The sequence below is a fragment of the Lissotriton helveticus genome, chromosome 9, assembly GCF_964261635.1.
Source record: "Lissotriton helveticus chromosome 9, aLisHel1.1, whole genome shotgun sequence".
NCBI lineage: Eukaryota > Metazoa > Chordata > Amphibia > Caudata > Salamandridae > Lissotriton > Lissotriton helveticus.
Window position 1 is genome coordinate 113,224,709 of NC_136070.1, and position 20,382 is coordinate 113,245,090.

The 20,382-nt window shown below is 40.9% G+C and overlaps 1 protein-coding gene across 1 annotated transcript in view; it reads right to left on the bottom strand.

Annotated features, from left to right (window-relative positions):
• LOC144782649 (cytochrome c oxidase subunit 7A2-like, mitochondrial) overlaps positions 1 to 20,382 on the bottom strand; it is an 83,502-nt gene that overhangs the window by 3,296 nt on the left and 59,824 nt on the right. Inside the window, exons 2-3 of the mRNA XM_078662005.1 lie at positions 9,617 to 9,757; positions 6,969 to 7,137 (exon numbers count right to left, since the gene is read on the bottom strand). Coding sequence (XP_078518131.1) covers positions 6,994 to 7,137; positions 9,617 to 9,757 — 285 coding nt within the window. The 3' untranslated portion in view covers positions 6,969 to 6,993. The remainder of the gene's footprint in view (positions 1 to 6,968; positions 7,138 to 9,616; positions 9,758 to 20,382) is intronic.

Here is a 20,382-nt window from a genome sequence, read left to right on the forward strand (position 1 = left end):
CAAGAAGACTGCCAAGAAGAAGAGCTGGAGAAGCTGTGAGGAGGAACTACCACTTTGCTGAAGTGCCATGCTGTGTTGGCCTGCAGTGGCTGCTTCTGTCTTGAGCAGTGAAAGGACTAGACTGTACTTTCTACAACTTCTTTCCTTGAGTATCTCCAAGGGCTTGAGGTAGAGCTTACAGTACAATAACAACAAAACGGGTGATAGAGGATAATTTGCGCTGGGAAGAGATAGTTATTATTTCAATCACAATATTTGGTAAGCTCAGAAGGATCAGATTCTGGTCACCCCACCAGAGTCAAAAAACCTACGACACCAAGGGGCCACAGTTAAACAGTTACAACACACACAATAGATCCTGAGCTGAAAGAGATTAAGTCAATTCAAAATATCAAGTCCCAATGTTTTAAATGTTCTTCATTTTATTCTTCATAAAAAATTTCTGTTCTTTGGTAGAATCCAATCTTCACACATTAAGGAAAGAAACAACCGCTGCCAACACGTGTTTCGTCTAGGTCGTCAAGACCAATAGACTTCGTCAGGGCTGTAAATATTACAATAAACATAATCACAATCGCGTTCCACTAAAATAATACTGTCATAAAATAAAAAAACGTCCTATTTACAGTTTTATATACAAAGTGGCATCCGTTCAAACAAAAAATTGAGCTGATATAGAGATTGAGAACAAAGTTTGAGTAGTTTGCACTAAGAACTCATTCAAAGTTAAGATGTTGCATTGTAAAATACAAACATTGAAAATTATTAGTCCACTAAGGCACAGAAATTTATAAGAATAGTGAAAATCCAATTCTTACGTTCTTAAAATGCTAACAAGAATATGGAGAGAAAGATAGACCAAATGAAGGCGACCACAGAAAAAGCCCAAAGTCGAGATTGTGTCTAGAGGATAGACCCGATTCACACCTAACTAAGTGAATAACGTATCTATGAGCCAAAAGAAACATGCAAATCAAAGTGCAGTAAGAATAATCACAAAATATGCTCACCAAATATGTCTCATGAAACAGTCATATAGGTGAAAAATAGGCGTTTTGTTCTAGTTCAAAATCTGCAACAATATTGAAAATCGTGAGTACGCACAAGCTCTATTCTCTACCTGCGTAAGTCTCATAATACGGGCTTCCTATATAAAAATCCAAATCAGTGACATACTTGTGGTACACTCACTTCGTTCCAAAAGAGCGTCCTACTCCAAGTACATATCCAATAAGAGAAACGTCCAATCCTTCCAGTAATTAGTTTGTGTCCACCCAATCCATGAAAAAAGTGTTCAAAAGTATCCTACGAGTCAAGTGAAAGCAATATCAGTAATACATAATCTATCTAACGTGTAAGTAGGTATAGCACATTAAAAGAATTATTCCACTCAATTGTATGTTTACGTTTATCCAAATTCATAGTGAAAACACCCTCCTAGTACTTCGTTAACCGGTCTGGAGACAAACGTTAAACCAATAATATTCCCGGATCACAAACCAAAAATACCTCATTAATTAAGTGATATTCCACAAGTACGCAAATCATGTAAGTATCCGAAATTCATATCAAAGACATCCAAACGTACCTCCGAGTACAGAGTCCGGAAGGGAAAAAGAGTGTTTCCTAGCGTTCACTGGCGTACAGCACACGCGCCATCTTATCTGTCTCCTTATCATCACCTTGCTTGTGGGGTTCCAAGAAATAAAAATAGAGATAGGACTATCGTACCTATAGTTACATGGCCGCCATCTTTTAGCAGTAAAAAGGTCTTAGAAACATTATCTAAATTCCCAAAATCCATCAAAACTGGTTGAGCATAACCCAGGTGATGCGTGCCCATTCCAAAGTCTGAAACATTATATCAGTATAGCATAGGAAAGGATATTATTAGTACATACTAATCCTAGACTACCCCACCCGGTACAGTGTCCTATAAGATAGGAGAGTGTCACACAAAGGTGGTAGATGTAAGATAATAGGTGAAACAAAAGCATGTTAATAACATCCATTATTTAGAAAGCGGAAGATCGAAGAAATAAGAAAAATTATATATCACAAACAGTAAGGTCAATATTCCAAATACAGTACAGTCCAAACATAGTGTGCTTTAGGTATTCACAAAAAATGCACATCCAAAAGAATTATACAGTGATACATGATTCAACCTGTACATGTTACAGAAGGATTCGAATTACAGTATACTTAAGATATAAAAATCCATCATATCTTAGAGGCATGAGATTCTGTTCTGACTAGCGGTGAAATTATACCAGAAAGAATTGTAGTTCCTCTTCAAAATTCAAACCCCGCTCCACTGCATGAACCCGCATTATCCAACGAGCTTCCTGTTGTCTTAATCTGAGTTCGCGATTCCCACCCCTTATATCTATGGGCATGGTCTCTATGCCATGGAAGGACATAGTCAGATGTTCTGTTTGTGCCGGACAATCCATGGCATGTGCAGCAATCGGAACTCTGTTGTCCCTATTCTTAAGACCCCTGAAATGTTCACTGACACGGTCTCTCAGTTTTCTGATAGTACTCCCAATGTAAACTTTGCCACATTTACAAAGTATAGCATATATGACATACGTAGTTGTACAGTCAATGTGGGTTTTAATATGGTAAGTACCTGAGTCGTTGTAGTTGAAATACTTTGTCCCATGTAGTGACATTCTGCACATACTACAGTTCCCACATCTATAAGAGCCCTTATTGTGAGAGTGTAGCCAAGATGTTTTACGAGTGTTCGTAGGATAGCTGGGACTGATCATGTTTCCAATCGTAATGCCTCTCCGGAAAGTCATTGATGGATGCGGCAATATATGTTCTTTTAATACAGGATCTGCAGTTAACATGAACCAGTATTTCTTTAAAATTCTATAGATGTTAGTGGACCATGAATTGTAGCTAGTCACAAATCTTACCAATTTTCTAGTCACAGTGTTTTTAGGTCTCGTTTGAAGTGTTACATTACGTTTAAGTTTAACCGCCCTGTTTTTAGCTCTACTAATAACAGCCTTACTGTATCCCCTGGATAAAAATCTGTTTTCTATGTCATTAGCACATACAGTAAAGTCAGTGTCTTCACTACAGTTACGGCGAGCTCTGTAGAACTCGCCAAACGGAATTGAATTAACTTGTGACTTGGGATGTGCACTACTTCCGTGTAACACAGCATTGCATGAGGTCTCCTTTCTGAAAAGTGTGCTACAAAGTTTACCATTGTGTACATAGAATTTGAGGTCCAGAAAAGTTATTTCAGAGCGACTGTAGTTCATGGTGAAAGTCACATTGTACATATTGTTGTTCATGTACTCAAAAAAATTCAAAAGTTGGATCTCGGTACCCGTCCAGATAAATAAAAGGTCATCTATGTACCTTCCATAGTAATTGATACAATCGTGCCAGTCAGCACCACCAGGGCCCCAGATATGCTTCGTCTCCATCCACCCCATATAGAGGCAGGCAAAAGACGGCGCAAATCTGAAACCCATGGCTACCCCGCATTTCTGGCGGTACCAAGTGTCTTTAAACAGGAAAACATTATTCTCCAAGATGATTCTAGACATAGCTAAGAGCATATTTGTATGATCTAGTAATTCAATAGGTCTTTTGAATAAAAAATATTCCAAACCTGAAATACCCTTATCATGTGTGATATTAGTGTACAGTTGTGATACATCCATAGTGACCATTATCATTTCTGGCTCCCAATTAAAGTCATTAAAGACGTTAAGTACGTCCTTGGTATCTTTAATATAAGAGGCAAGGCTGGTGACATAGGGTCGTAGAAAGATGTCTACAAATTCCGATAGTTTCTCGGTAGGCCCCCCAATACCAGACACTATAGGTCTTCCAGGTGGACAGGTAGTGTCCTTATGAACCTTAGGTAAGGTATATAGGCATGGGAAGCGAGGACGGTCTACTAATAGGTATTTGTACTCCTTGTCTGATAGGATAGTTTCTTGATGACAAGATTTCAAAAAATCATTAATTTTCGTTACTATTCCAAAGATCGGGTTAGAGGGTAGTTGGATATAACAGGCTTGATTATTAAGTTGGCTCATGATTTCATTATCATAGTTGGTTTTGTGTATTATTACCACATTCCCTCCCTTGTCTGCTTCTTTGACTACAAGGGAGGGATCCGCTGCCAACGTTTTTAAGGCTGTTTTTTCACTCAACATGAGATTACTCGGACGAGAAGAGGTTTTAGATGTAATAATCTTCTTTTCCAATAGATTCAATTCTTGCATTATGATTTTAAAAAATGCATCAATATTGTTGTTACTAGCCAATCTGGGGGTCCATTTAGATTTGCTTTTTAAACCACTATCCTCACTATAATTGGTACAGTAATCAAGTTCTTGCAATACCCGCTGTAATGTGATAGGATCGTTTTCATTCTCAGTAATGGAAAGGAGTAGTCTTGTTGCTTCCACATCGTGAATGGTAACATCCCCCCACATATGTTTAGAAGATTGATTTATTTCCACACCAGTTGCTGCAAAGAATTTTTTAATCTTTAGTTGTCTTACAAATTTATACATATCAATTTTCACATCAATTATATTGCAAAAACCCGTTGGACAAAAGTTCAACCCCTTCTTAAGTGCTGTTAGAGTATCTTGGGAAAAGTTTCTGTCCGTCAGATTCATTATCTGGATATCATTGGTGCAATCTACCTCCTCTGGTTGGCCTGCCATGATCTGGTCTGGTAATGGGTTCTTACGTCTGAGTTTCCGGACGCCCCTTTTACCTCTCTTGGGCTTGCCGTGCCCTCTCCCCTTAGGTCCCGCTGTCTCGAATTGCCAATTTTTATACGTTGGACCTCCTTTAAAAAAGAAGAAGAAGAGGTAGGAGCTGGTACTCCATTGGCCTGTTCTATGTTAGTACTGCTGGTCCCCTCATCCCCACTAACAGAAACACTACTAGAAGATATAGTGTTTAAACTTCTTGTCGATACAGTATTTCTATTCTTATTAAGGGTGTCATTTATAATTAGGGTGTCAAATCTTTTGGCAAAAGTAAAAACCCTGCCCATATTATGAGGTAGAGCTTGCCCCCTGTTCAAGAAGTCTCAGGAACAGCAAAGACTTCAAGTTCTTCTGCCCTCAGCACTGGGGACTTAGTGTTTTGCGTTGCAGCAGAACAAAAAGCAACCCGACGCCATCTACGACGCCGCTGCCAACTCCGTGTCCTGAAGGCAACGCAGAGGGCACTGCCGCAATGCTGCACCGCAACCCTGGTTTCACCGACAACACCTGCGGATGCCGCCTCTGAGCTGCTGCTTGCACCGCAACCTGTGGGCACCGCACTCCCCACAGCTTCGATTCACACCGCCGCCTTAGTATCCCCGACGACGATGCTCCATGCCGAAATTGATGCCACTACCTGCACCGTGGTTCGAGGGCACCGCTCGTAAAGTTACATGATTCACCGCCCTCATCACGCACCACAGCCTTGGCCTACCGACGCCGGCGCCATCGACTCCAGTTCGTCAGTTGACTATAGCGCTTCAGCAACGATGACAACACTGCTTGCACCGTGACCTGCCAGCACGGCGACGAGCACCGCATCACTCTGCAATGCGACCCTGGTCTCACCGACGACGCCATCTGACGCTGCTGCTCGCACCGTGACCTGAGGGCATCGCATGCCGCAGCGCTGCACTTTGCACCGCAGCACCTGACGCCTGCCGATGCCAGCGCTCCTGACTTCAACTGCGAGGAGTTCGATCTGCAACGCGTGTGACTTCAAGGGCCCCGACGACTCCTGCACCGACCTCCGGAACCGACGCCTGCCGAAGCCATGCTTTCGGAAGCTCAACGAGAAGTCGCCGACTCCCTGCATTTCTAAAGGTACTATTTTGCGGGTCTTCCTGACACCGTAGCTGGCCCGCGACGCCGCGGTCAGCCAGAACTGTTTGGATTTGTTTGTTCACAAAGCTGTTATAGCCTCGGACGGAGCTATCGACTTCAAGAACTGTATTTCAAGGTTATTTTATTAACTGAAGATTTCTAAGTACTGTATTGAGGATTTTTATCGTTTTTGGTCTTGTCTTAATTATATATAGATATTGGATATTTTTCTAAACTGGTGTGGTGTCCTTTTGCAGTGCTTTCACTGTGTTACTGTTGGTTATGTGCAAATGCTTTACACACTGCCTCTAAGATAAGCTTGACTGCTCTTGCCAAGCTGCCTAGGGGGTGAGCAGGGGTTATTTTAGGAGAGTAACTCCCTTATCCTGACTAGGAAGAAGGGTCCCTACTTGGACAAAGGTGCAAATCATTGCCTACTAGAGACCCCATTTCTAACAAGAATACTGAACTATCTCCACTGGCTCCATCTAAATATTAGAATACATTCCAAAATGGCCAGAATCATACATAAAGCTGTATGTCTAGGGCTGCCAATCATCATGTAAGAGGAAATCAATATCTCCAGAGGAGATAGGAGCTCCAGAAACCAATAACAACTAGGATATAGAAGTATCAGAAACCACTAACAACTGTTTCTAGAAATCTGGAAAGTTAAAAAGTCCAAGACCATAAGCCAGGCCTTTTCATGTCTGACAGTGACACACTGAAATTAAATGCCTGAAAATCTGAGGACCAATGACAACATTCTACAATTCAGGAGAAGGCTGAAAACCCACCTGTAAATCACTCCCCACCTCCATGAGCATATCAGTTCAACTCTAACATCTTAAATGTTTTCTCACCCTCCCACACCCGTTATTATCTCCCTTTTTCATTGTACTTCTGGTTATCTATAAAGCACTCCATTGCCCATGGTTTCAGGTCTGCTCTCTTTAAATACTAACAATAATGAAATAAATATAGAGAGAAAACTGGTCTTCCTCAGAGGAACAAAAATGTTGACCCAACCCCTGGCTCACATTAGTTGTTTTATTAATGGACATGACACTGTTTAAAGGAAAACTGAGGAAAACGTTTGACCTTCATATAAACTTTTGACCTTCGTCTACTTCTTATTCTGGGGTTGGGCTGCCAGGTAGAGGGCCACAAGACTGTAGACCGTGCCGCAAAGAGCCAACACCATAGTTATCCGGTAGAGCAATTTATCTGCATATCCACCTTTGAGGTGAACTGGCAAACCATCTGGTTTCTGGAAAAAAAGACAACAAAGAACAGATTTATATTCCACGCTCTCCTATATTTGTAAAACTTTTAAGAATAGACCACAATGAAAAATAAAGCAAGAGAGGGAATCCTCTCTGCATTCCACAATACATTCCAAATCGTTTCAGTGTTTGAAATACAGTGCATTCAACCAAACTATAGAAAGATTTATTGGAGACAGAAAGCATGTTCTGTCGCTTCTACATTTCTAATGTCCACCAAAGTACACACCAGTTGCATAAATGGGTGCAAGTCTGGAAAACCTCTTTATGTCCGCAACCCTCATCCATTTTGTTGCCTTTCTTCCTGTGTCAATCTTACCCCTGACCATGCTTGCACTGTCCGGGTGATAGTTGACACATCATGCACTGAACTGAACTATTTGCAAAGAGGGAGTGACATTACTCATGCGGGATGTGAGCTCCTGTAATATAAGGTCAGTCACAATTGATTTCTTCATTGTTAGGTTTATAGTTGTGGCCTTCCATTGTTGGGCCAGGATACAAAAATAGAAAATCAACATTTTCTCGGGCCCACAATGTTTGAAAAGGTGCACAAAGCCTAGCTCACTCAGCAGGTGGAGGTTCGTCCATTTAAGCCCTCTTCCAAGTTTCAGAGATTTCCCACCCAGGGTTCTATGAATACCATGAGATTCCGTTTTTCCCTAGCGCAGTATCATTTCTCCATTCCGAAATCAGCAGGTAGGGCTGGAGGAGAACGCGAAGTTGCCATTGGTTTTTTCGTTGAGAGCTGCAAAATTCAGAATATTGGGATTTTTTTGATTGCACGCATTTTGGTAGACTTTACCTGGTGAAATGTGTGGGGGATCTGAGTAAAATTCCATGCATACCTTGTAATCCCAATTTAAGTGCAAACACTTGTTTGCTCTCGAGTTTGGAAAGGAAGTGTCAGCTTGGGTAATACCAAGTAGGTACTCTCAGTTTGAGCTTCCCTACATCTTCCCACTGATGGAATGTCCCAGAGAGGAATGGCACGGCCCATCCATATCTCGTATCTTATTACTCAAGACCACAATTGTTGCTAACAACACTGTTTGGTTTTTTTAAGCCTGTGGTTCTCATTTTTGTTGAACTATGTCACAGAAATTATAAAAGGAGAATATTCTCAAAAAACACATGATATAGAAATACAAGAAAACGTATTCATAAAAACAAACCCCGAGAACTACTTCTGGCACATAATTACACCTTTCCTTAGAGTGGGGGAGCAACCCCAAAAAATCATCAGAACTTGAATGATCACATGAATAACTTGCACCCCAGGACTTTAAGGCTTGCTCTACTACCACACAGTGTACCCCCTGAGGAAAGTCCAGCAGATCTACGTTGCTCAGTAGTACTAGAAGTAACTTGTTACTACCCGCATTTTACTGGCATGATGCATTTCATTGCTACATACGAAATTGCAACTGAAGAAGCTGAAACCACAACAGTGACAGGCTGGCACATCATACATGATGTTGAACCTAATTTGTCGTGTCTACAGTTCCACAAAATAGGCGGGATGCATGTTGAAAGGACTTTACAATCAAAATATGCAGTCTGTAATGAACTGGTGGTTCCTGCACCCTAATGATAGGCAATTATTAAACATGGTAGGCAAATTACTACATGCGGCAACACCAACCAATTTGCAATACTGTAATACATACTTTTCTATTTATGGCTGTAAAAGTAAAAGCAGTCATATGTTCCAAAATTGAAATATTTGTACATTGGCCTAATTCCCCTGATATTAGACATGAACCTAGTATGAGGGCCCCGCTGTATTCTAAGGTATTACATTTAGTGCAGTCCCACATCAGAGAAGCATAAGGGAGCTATTCGTGGAGCAGGGGATCCTAGACCGAAAGTTGTTTTACTGAGAACTGTGCACTGTGTGCAGGTCTGGTTGTGGCCAGAACCTAGAACAGGAGGGTGAGAACATGCTACATGGTTAATACTAGACAGGGGTGGGAATTTGTTTTTTTACTTTTAACCATTTGCATTGCAAATATTTACAACCTTTTAATGGCAGAAAATTAAGTGATTGACTAAAACGTAACATGTTGATCTATAATTGGTTCCAGTCGGTAACATACCCATTGCAGTTAAAATTGATTTTTTTTTTCAAGTGCTTAACGCCGGCACTGAAACATGCTTAGGCATTGCTTAAAACACAACATCTTATGGCAGATACATTACAAGCCTGTGCATCATCCCAGAACGTATGTTTGGGGTCTCTATGTGTATGTTCATGTCTTTGTGACTATAGCACTCCCCTATACAGTGTAGCCAACCAGTAGGTCGGATTTGAAAGTATAACTTCATTTGGGCATTCACAGTGAATCTCCCAAAAAGGTCCATCTTGGAAACTTCTGAGGTTTCAGACATTAAACGTGAGAGACCATTGTAGGGAAAGCTTGCCTCTCTATAATCTTTTAACTCAAGTTAAGTAAATCTTACCTGGAAGAGTTTCTGTAGTTCCCGCACGGTGTTTCTTCCCATAAATGTTGCATCCGTGTGAGAGCTGTGGCCCGCTGCTACTCCGGTTGGACCACCAAATATCAGTGGTGCTGGCTCCGCTGGAATGCCAGGCTTCAGTCCCTAAAGATACACATAGTAACATTGAAAAGATTTGCTTCCAGAAGGCAATTTATATCCCTGTTAAGTCTAGCACTTCCTTTGGCTGGTGAAACCCTACAGTCAACCAGATGGAAGGACAACTGCAAAGGCTATCTTTCCTTTGTAAACCTGGAGCGGTCTTGTCTTCCGCAGGCACACTTCTGGCTGTAAGATGGACACATACACTAGGCCTGAAGGCCTGAAGAGCATCAAAATAAGAACACCGCTTACCTTCCGGATGTATGCCTCAAAGAGCAGGCAGAATCCCTGCATTAAGGATCCACATGGTATCCTCTTCCCAGGGTGAACTTGTAGTGAAATGAAGTGATGCTTGGACATGTCTTTACTGAGCCCTACTAGCATTAGATTTACCGACCTTGGCCTTATTTAGATTATAGTCAGTGTTGCCATCCAGAAAATATATACTCTTTCATTAGACATCTCTTCAGATATCCAGTTTTACCAAGGAGGACATCTCCTCATTTAGAGGTGTGCTTACAATCCTTGAACAAAGTCACTGGTCATGTGAAAGAGCGTGTAAAAATGACACCAATAAAACAAATGCTATCTACATCTAACGTAGCATTGCTCATCCACCAAGTATGAACCCTGTATCTAACCAAACTCCGATCTTTTTGTTCTCTACACATTTAAAACGTACCTAATGGTGCCACCATATTTTTCTAATCTTTAAAGAAACCCCTGTAAACCATCTTACAATAGTTAGCACATCTACACGCATTAATAGGTTATCTCAGCTAACCTATGAGGAAATACATTAGCCCCTCCTGCTTGGCTAGAGAGGGAAGATAGAAATTGAAGAGTGCATGAGTGAGTACACAGCTTTCTTTAGCCTGACTAGTATTCATGCCATGAACTGCCTCTCACTGCCCAGCATTAAGGTTCAATCTCCTCTTGGGAAACAAATCAATCCACATACATATCTTACATTCCTCCCTCAACCCTTGGGCAATTTGCTACCACTACAAATCCAGTACCACAGCAGTATTTGAAAGACACAAAACTTTAATAGCGTATTGACCATTCTACCTTTAAAACTTTACAAAGTGTACATCTATAACGTCAAAGATAGAGGAATCTTGCAATTAAAATCTTCACAGTACGGCGCAAAACAATGTTCTAAAATAAATATAAAACAACATTTTAAAAAAAACAGGAAGAGACAAAAACAGACAAAAGAATTGTTTATACAGACATACTGATCAGTTCAATCAGTGGTGAAGGATACTTCATGTAGTGTCCGAATCACCATCTATCGCTGCCACAGTTTACACAGATTCAGTATTATACATTTTGACGACATGTTTTGGTGGATCACAGACAATTTAATAGCCACCGTCTTCAACACCAACAAATCGATTCTCCCACTTACAAAGATACAGTAACTCAAAGTAAAGGTTGTGAAGATTCTTGTAGGGACCTGTATATAATAACTAGGATCCCAGTAGGGCTTCTTCTTGTAAAAACGTACTACCGTTGTTGGGGGGTGGGGAGGTCACCCTCATTATGGCAGCAAAATCCTTCTATAGGTCAAGTCGCCACCCAGTCTAGTGTTGTCCAGATTCAAATCAAGTCATAGGAGAATTATGTCCTCCTTAGGATCTCGGTGATTGTTCCTTAGCTTCTTCTTTAGAGTGGCTAATTGCATTCACATACATATGCCATGAGGACGCCGATGTGCGTTTTAAATTCAAGACCACTGCCCTGCGATGCTGCTATATTAAAAGTACATTTATTTTTAGTATATTATACATGGGCAAAGTCAGGTAAATAGCATATGCCCTGCAATGACTATGATCTTCACATGCTCATAACCCTTTTATGGTGTGCTTAGGCAACAGCAACAAAGCGCATATAATATTAGTTTACCCAGAAGCAAGCGACTGAGAATGGCACTGAGAAGACACAGGCACACATAAGAAACAAGCAAAGGCCTTATGCTTGGGGCCTTCATCTTTGTGTAGAATATGTCAGTCAACAAAATAAAAGCCCTCCCACAAGTACTCAAAGCAAGGGAGCAGACTTCTCTCCCTGCTTCTCGAATCACACTAGTCTTCTACATGCACTGATCTAACAATTTTACGATTAATCAATCTGCAAAGCAGGTATCCAGTAACGATGAGGAGCAAAATCAGTCTACATGTTGACAGACCAATCATCAATTCTGTATGAGTTGTTCCAATTATTAAGTATGCACTTGCATATTCAGCCACGCTTATTCCAGGCAAACGAAAATGATCTCAAAACTAATCAGGTTTTCAACGTGATCACAACAGCTGAAAATCAAAACTCTGAAAATCTTACGTAGTATAATAGTGTATTCTCTAATCTTCAATTTTAATGTATTTTGAAGATTGTCTGTTTCCAATACTGGAGACTGAAGCCCCAAGGGATATATAACACATGGTTTTATATTTCATCTTTAGATGAAGCGGGTACAGTAAACTTGTTTTTGATACACAGTGATAAAACTGCTCCTTGTCATGGAGAATCATGCTCATAGCAGTCAATTCATAGACCTGGAACGCCATACGATGACATCATCAGCTATGAGAATTATTTTTAATTGCTTTCTTATGCCAATGAAACCCTGGTCTTAAAGTCAATTCCTTTGCCTGAAATTAATGTTAGGATACTGTTTCGGGTGTGCCATTCTTGTATGGGCCATTTTCTGAAGTACGAATTAAATCTGATTCTGTAGTAAATTAGTTAATTGATCTCATAACCTTTTGGTTTGTTTTAGTGTGACTTAAAATACTGGCATATTTCTTAAAGGGATCCCGCTCCACTCCCATAATGGCTTGAATACTCTTATAATAAGACCTACTAAGACTTTAAAAAGCAACGGACATGGTAAGTGGGAACTGACTTTTGGGAGTAAAATGTTGTCTGCCAGTATTTTGTGTCTTTTTTTAAGTGATCTACTTCAAAAGGAGTACAAAAGGGGGTGGTGATGGACGGAGCCTCTGAACCAATCAAACACTCACACCTAGTCAAAAGATCAAAAGGAGCCAAGAGGGAAAAAGAGCGCCAGGGTTGCCCTCCACTCGTCAAACATCAATACACATAAACCCTGTCTCATAGGCGACCAATATATCTATAATATTACCGCAGAAAGAATGTATCTCATCCATTTCTTCTGCTGCAACACCCTTCTTATTACTATTTTTAAGTGGTGTTCTCAGTATATTGCCCTTGATTTAAAATTCAAATTACGAACAACCTGTTTCGATTTTCAATTGACAGTGAAGAAGAACACTATCGATGTCTGGAAAATAAAGTCAACAGTACATCAAAAAGTGAAAAAATGTGAAAAGGACAAAATGACCCGTCACGGGCGCACAACCTTCAGTGTAACTGGCAGGTACTCGCCAGATTGGGCCCCTTTTCTCATCATAGACAGTCATTATGTCCCAGAAAAGAAAAGAAGAAAGAAAAGTGTCCAAACAAATACAGAATGCGTGAAGTGCAGTAGAGCGATCAGCAATCTCACTCAACTCGTGACAAAAAGTGATTAAAATCCACAGGCACACCGCTTTCACAACTTTATTCTTAATTCCTGGGTGTGAATTAAGATAATATTATAGATATATTGGTCGCCTATGAGACAGGGTTTATGTGTATTGATCTTTTTTTAAGTGAACCTGCAGTTCAATTAAAAGAAATATCTAACGAGATATCAGGAGAATGATGAGAGCAGAAAATGTCTCTCATTGAGTCAATTTCTGTGTGAACCAGTCTCCAGCCGGTATCTGAGATACTTTTTTTTTTTACGTGAGGTGAGTACGCGCTCAAAAGAAGTTATGCAAAATTGCATAATATTACATTTCGTTACATTTCACAAACTTCACATAACGTGAAATTAGTGAATTTTGAGAACTTAACTTGCATTATTAAAATTTCATCAGGGCCTAAACTTCACGTGCTCCAAAGCTCCTTGTCTGGAGCTAAATTAAATTCTATTCATGAAATTTCATGGTTGTTGGAGGCAGGGCCTCTACGTATGTTATGCATTGCTGTGTCCATGCCACTTTTCCAAGGTTCAACCTTTCACATTAAGGAGTTCCACATAAAAGTAATTTAACACAGAGATGAGAAATAGATCTTCCTTCCATGTTTTGAAAATGTAAAGGGCTAATAACAGTTACAATCATAGCGGTAGGGATAACAAGGAACAAAGGAAGAACATTTACTTTGAGATTCTCTTTGATAAGTACTGGTAAGCAGATCGAGGACACTTCAAGGGGGGATGGCTTTGGAAAACGCAACAACATCATCGCATTTAGCCTTATACTACCCTCCCCAGTGTGTCCTCACAGAAGGGCTTTTAGTTTTCTGAAAAACAGAACAGCAAAGAATGAGTGCGTTTGTAAGCGTGCCGTTACACAACAGTCACACTAGATACTCCTTCGTTCCTCTCCCTTCCCTATCATGATTCATCTACCAACATCCAGTTACATAAAAAAAGGGAAAATACAAAAGATCCTGCTGCTTTCTACACGCTATTTACTAAACACCCTCCCCCTGCACACTTCTCAGTAGAAACCGCTTTGTGTACCAACCAATGAGAATATAGTATTGTCATGAGCTCATTGTAGTATCTTTATAACCAATAAAAGAAACATTTTGGAAGTGGTCTGACATTACATCTATACTAAACAAATTCACAAACGTCAATCTACGAAAGGTCATTGGGGGATCACAAGACTTTCTGGCAGTGAAACAAAACTTGAAAGGTCATTATTGTATCTTCGCTCAGAAGTCTTTTTCTGGCAGTGAAACAAAAAAAACTGATGGTTTTGTTGAGGAGGAGTCACAGTAAGAAACACATCACTTTGACAGAAATTGGGACCCATGCTGACAGAAGGGCCAACGAATGAGCAAGCGCAACGTAATGTTCCATTCCTGCCTCGGAGGCATGACACCTCAAGGCCAGGATCAAGACAAACCTGTGGGACCAGGTGTGCAAGGGTAGTTATTAGAGAGCTGTTAGTTTGTCAGCTTTCTTAAGAACTGTCAATATTTCACCCCAAGACATGAATAAAACAGGTCCGCCAAGGATACAAAACAGTCTGTTTGCCTTTTAAGAAACTACCTCTGTTTGGCTGCTACATTACAAACTACAATAACACTTCAACAGTTATAAACAAAAACATTCTAAAGAGTCCAAAGGTCCATTTTGTTACTTATTCGATGTATTTTTCTCAAAGAAGAAGTCCAAAGAAAATCATGACAATTTCTAATGATAGCTGACATGTATTACGCTCTTCCTCACAAAACTTTACAAAGCTGTACTTGAGCTTAGGCACCTAATGATAGTACAACACCTTAAGGAAAGGTAACTATTCTTGCTTTATATCCAAAGGACTCTCAGTCCCAGTGCTGTCTGTATGTCGCTTGCCTTTAGCGGTGACAAAATTTGACACAAGAGGAGGGATTTCTCCCCCTCTAATGTGAAAGTGCTTCATGGTATTGCCTTTGCACTCTCGGGAAAATGAGACAGCCAGCTACAATTTGTTGAGTTGAAATGCAAACAAAGGAACAAAAAAAACAGAATAGCAAAGGAAATTTCCAGATCACATCAATCACTAAAGTTTGCTGTTCTTCAAACACAAAACATGCCTGGATGCCTACTTCCTTGGTCAAACATGAGCTCAAAGGTAAACAATGGTTTGTGCATGATTATAAAAACAGCAACAAGAAAAGAGACCTCCAAAGCACAATAAAGTATGTTCTTAAATCACAATGCACAAATAGCTACTTGTGTAGAAACACAAAATAATATATTGTGTATTGAATATGGTTTATCATCACCCAACAAAGTTCTCAACAACAAAAGAAGCCTAAACTCTTAGTTATCATTTCGATTTTTAGAATTCGAAAAAAATATTGACTCTTCATATGATAAACAAACATTCAACAGATTGCCTAAATAGCCTGATAAGGATTGACTCGCTTCACAAATTTGCATGGATGTATCTACAAATTGACACCTCATGGCCTTAGGATAGAAGAAGACCGCAGTAACAAAAGAGTAGTACATATAAGAATGCAGGGGTTACATGGGTCGGCTCCCTTAGGTGGATGCTTAAACACTGACCTTTCTACTGAGCAGAACTGCCCGTAAGTAGATGGTAAAAGAAGAAAATGGCTCCACCCATTTGCAAACATTTCCAGAAGGGAGATTCGGGTTAAAGGTGTGTGGGTCAAGAACCATAAGTAGAATCTTAGTTCCTGAAAAGATCTATCTCCTAAGTGTGGATATGCTGTTCTGAAGATGTACCCTTTGTTTTAAGTGAAATACCAGAGATTTCTGGTTAGTTCAAAGGGTGGAAGAAATTGTGGCAGTAAACTGTGACTAACGTGAACTGTAGAGTATACTGTATTACAGACATGCTGTTTTTCAAATGCTTCAAGTGCTTAAAGGGGTGGGGCTGAAAGTGTCACTGAAGGCACTGGGTCATCGACTGACAATATTAATAATGCCTCCTAAATCATGGTAAGTCTTACTCGAGCCAGAGCTGGAAGAGGAGGGTGTAGATTCCAGATGAAAGTACATTGAATGCGAAATATTGTAACCCCACCCCTCCTCCCCCCGATAGTTTGTGCTTGGCCAGTTGAAGAGCGAGCAGATGATGGGCCCATGGCATTAGCAGTCTAATGGGTTTGGAGGATTGAAAGTTCAGTGAGTTAGCAAGATCTGTGGCATGGTGGTGCCTTGTGAATGCAGAGTGTGTTAAATTGTGTTTTTCTTCTACTGGAAGCTGGTGCAGGGCTTTCAGCTAGGAATGATACAATAGGATCATCTTAGCCTAAATATTATGTAGAGGTGTAGGTCTGAGCCCTTTGCAATGCACTTAACAAATCTGAAGGAGGACTTGCTGCCACTATACCCTCGCTGGGGTGGGCTCATCTCGGGATCCAGTACTGCTTGCAGACGTAAAGTATAATCTATCACCACCCATCTCAAAGTAAGACCCTTAATGCCTTCCTAATCAGCCTGGCTGTAGCCTGCAAATGGTAGAAAAAAATCCAAACCAGTCTGCACCAGTGTGCCACCAACCCAAGCAGAATAGACAACACATTTAAAATAATAGCATGATTTTACAGAGCTTGGTATATATTGAAACACAGTGCTAAATTTGCCACTATGGAGTAATCAGTAAAATTGAGAAGAAAGTAATATCATGAATTCCACTAAGCTCAAACAGGCAATCCCAAGGTAAAAGAAACAACAAAACTTATTTTTAACAAAGCTACAAGCCAGTTATATGTAAGATAGTTCGCAAACCCATAAATGTTCAGAAAAGAATAGCAGATGGAACCAAGGGCCAAAATCACCAACAGATTTTCATTTCTGTAGCAGTGTGGTTTGCCCCATGATCATTCTGGAGGGTTTCACTTGGTCCCACCGACTTGGAGCTCAAAGAATCTGTCCATGGAGCACCTTGATATCTCCAGTAGAGACACTTGTGGAGAGAGGAGAACTGTTTCCACTTCCAGGCGCAATATCAAGAAATATACTTTGCCATGGAGAACTGCAGTGGCTGAATGTGCGGTTACTAACTAAAAAGCCATAGCGTGCAGCGGATTATCATACGACTACTGCAAAATGTAAAGTGTCATCTAATGTTGATGGGAGCCACAGCCTTCAGGCTCAGCCTGAAGAAGCACAGAAGCTGTGTGGTGGAGGTTGGAGGAAGCCACAGGAAAGGCCTGAATGGTGGTAGTGTGGTGTGTTGGTGGGAATGTGTCCTGGGATGTATGGGCCCTAACACTGGCATTTGAAAATACGTATAAGGAAATAAGTCAATCAAGATGAGGAGTAACATTGCATTTGTCATTTATATAGCACATGGCTGTCACTAGGGGGCATCATAACACTAATCAAGGGTTGTAGAAGAAGGAATATGCATGTGGCCCAAAAATATACTGGGGCAGTGTACCTCGGATACTAAGAGATTGTTTTTGAGCATTTAACATTGACCTTCACTGAACATACTGTGGTAACCCCATGATACCACAGGGATTTACCTTGCGCGGAAGGACTGAGGAGTCGCTTGGCAACTTCATGGCATAACCAATCAGATAAGAGACGGTCAAATACTACTTTTTGCAGAAGAAGAGGACAACACTGACACAGGTTTTTGACAATCTCCAACCTGCACGTGTGCCTGCAGTTCACCAAACGTGCACCGATTAGACTGACAATTCTATCAAACGTAGATCATAAAAAAAGATTATTCTGTCATTCTGGTGACAACATTCTTTTAAAATGCAGTTTCTCTACATGCTCCCACCTGCCTTACTACCTTGGTGTACATGCAGCATGAGATGCAGGTTCCTTGCCTCTCTCGTCACTCCCTTCCCAGACAAAGACTTCTGCGACCAATAGCTTTGGTGCTGCACAGAACAATCTCCCCAGGCTCTTCTGGCCCTACCCTAACACCAACCCCTGTTTATCCAATCAGCATGCCCTGCTAACACATTTCACCTGTTTACTTGTCATCTTCATAGCACTGTTTCTCTCCCTATAGACAGTGTTTATGCCTCAGGGAAAGAAGGCTTGGTGTGTGGTAAAGCAAAACATACTGTTGTAGCAATAGTAGCAAAGTGCAATGCATCAGAGATCTACAGATAGCTGAAAAGCATTCCTTCTCACACACCAGGAGGCTGCCAGAGGGCTTATGTGTGTTGAAATGTAAAACGAAATGCATGAAGATTCCACATAAAATGGATTTAACAAAGTGTCTCTCGTTATGAGACAGATAGGTCATTGACAGTAATACACAATTACGGTGTTACCACAAGCTGTAATCTGGACACTATTGTCAATTTAGATTTGAATGGGGAAACACATGCAGAGATTGTGCTTCTGCATTTAAAGGAATGGAGCTAAAACAGACTTTTACTGGCATTAATAAGAGTGAACTCACTGAGCAGGAAATTACTGCAATACTAGATGCAGTGATGTCACTTTTCTCTATGTACAACAACTCTGTTAAATGCAAGGAAACTCAACTGTCACACCACTAACACAATCTGTGCTAACAAACTCCAGCTGATGGCCATGGTGTTTTAAAAACAATACCAACAAGATCTATGCTGAGACCAAGGATGCTCTGCCCTGACCAGATACAATGAACCCAGCCTCCACAATTTCAGGAAATACACTAGAAACGCCCCTTTTCAGAAACCCAACTTTGAGGAGATTAAATTATCCATGATGCATTAAATAGATAATGAATTAACATGATCTTCTTTTGATACATTCCAATGAGTAGTGTGAATAAAGGGCGGACATTGAAAACGAGCCTCCATGGGTAACAGTGTCATCTTCCATCTTAGTGGAAGACTATAGCAATAAACCCATTTACAAAGCTTATTTTTTAATTGAATCTCAACAAGGTGCTGATAATGAGCGCTTAAATGTAAACCCAACTGAACAACATCCATTTTATTGACCTCTGAAGTATATGAGGCTGAGTGTAGCAACAAGGCGTCAGTGAAATACAAGTAGTACGTATATCAACACCAACTAGAAGAAGGAAATAAGGAAGCAAAAACATTCATCCATCGAAGGTCCCTTACAAAGAAATGACTATGCAGAGGCAATTACAAAGTAACACCTCTGGGTCACCAGAAGCAAGTATCTATGAAGCAAAAGGAGGTCCCAAATACTGATGTGCCTCCCCACCTGGCTAACACACACATAGTGGAAGGAATATAAAGAAGCAACTCTGGCAAGCACGAACTAACCTTGAGCCAGCACAACTCACTAGAATCAGGCCATTAGGAAGCACCATAAAATTCATCGCTCTTCCTTTCTTTATGAAGGCTACACAAATATCTTCAACTCAGGGTCGCGAAGGACATGGGTGGCTTCTGTTAGGCCATGGTAATGGTCAAGGACCAGAACCTCTGCTCCATCCATGGCCCACTTCTCAACTCACACAAACTCAACATATGCCTTCTACTCATACCTTCATGAACAGTGCTTACCATTTCACACTCATACATAACACAATTATGCAGCCACCCCAACCTAAACAACCTCATCAACATTCCTCTCGCCATCCCACAACAAACACAGTAAGCACAACTTAACTTCATGCTGACCACTGCACACTCTGCAGTACTGCAATAGCAAACACCATCACCCCTCACCAGCTTGATGCAATCCTCAGCACTAATATCTGGTCCGCTCAGACCTCCCGACACATGCAGCACCTCATTGTGCTCAAGGCTGTTATTTGCTCAGACATGACTACCGCTCCCTACATGTATTTGGGCTATGTTGCACGTTATGACCTCGATATGGCCACCAATCCTAAAGCGCAGATATTTCCTTGCCAGATCAGGTTAAAGGATGCAGACAACAATACCTCAGAAATCCTCTGCCCCTCTCCATAAATGCCCACACAGATCACAAACATTGTAAATGTAAATGTAAATGTATTGCAATTTATATAGCGCACGTATCACCCGTAGGCATCAAGGCGTTTGCCTTGGGAACCCGTCCTGGTATTCCCCTGTGAGATAGCCCCAGCAGGGTATCCACAAGGTGAAAGCCAGGCATCCCGCCG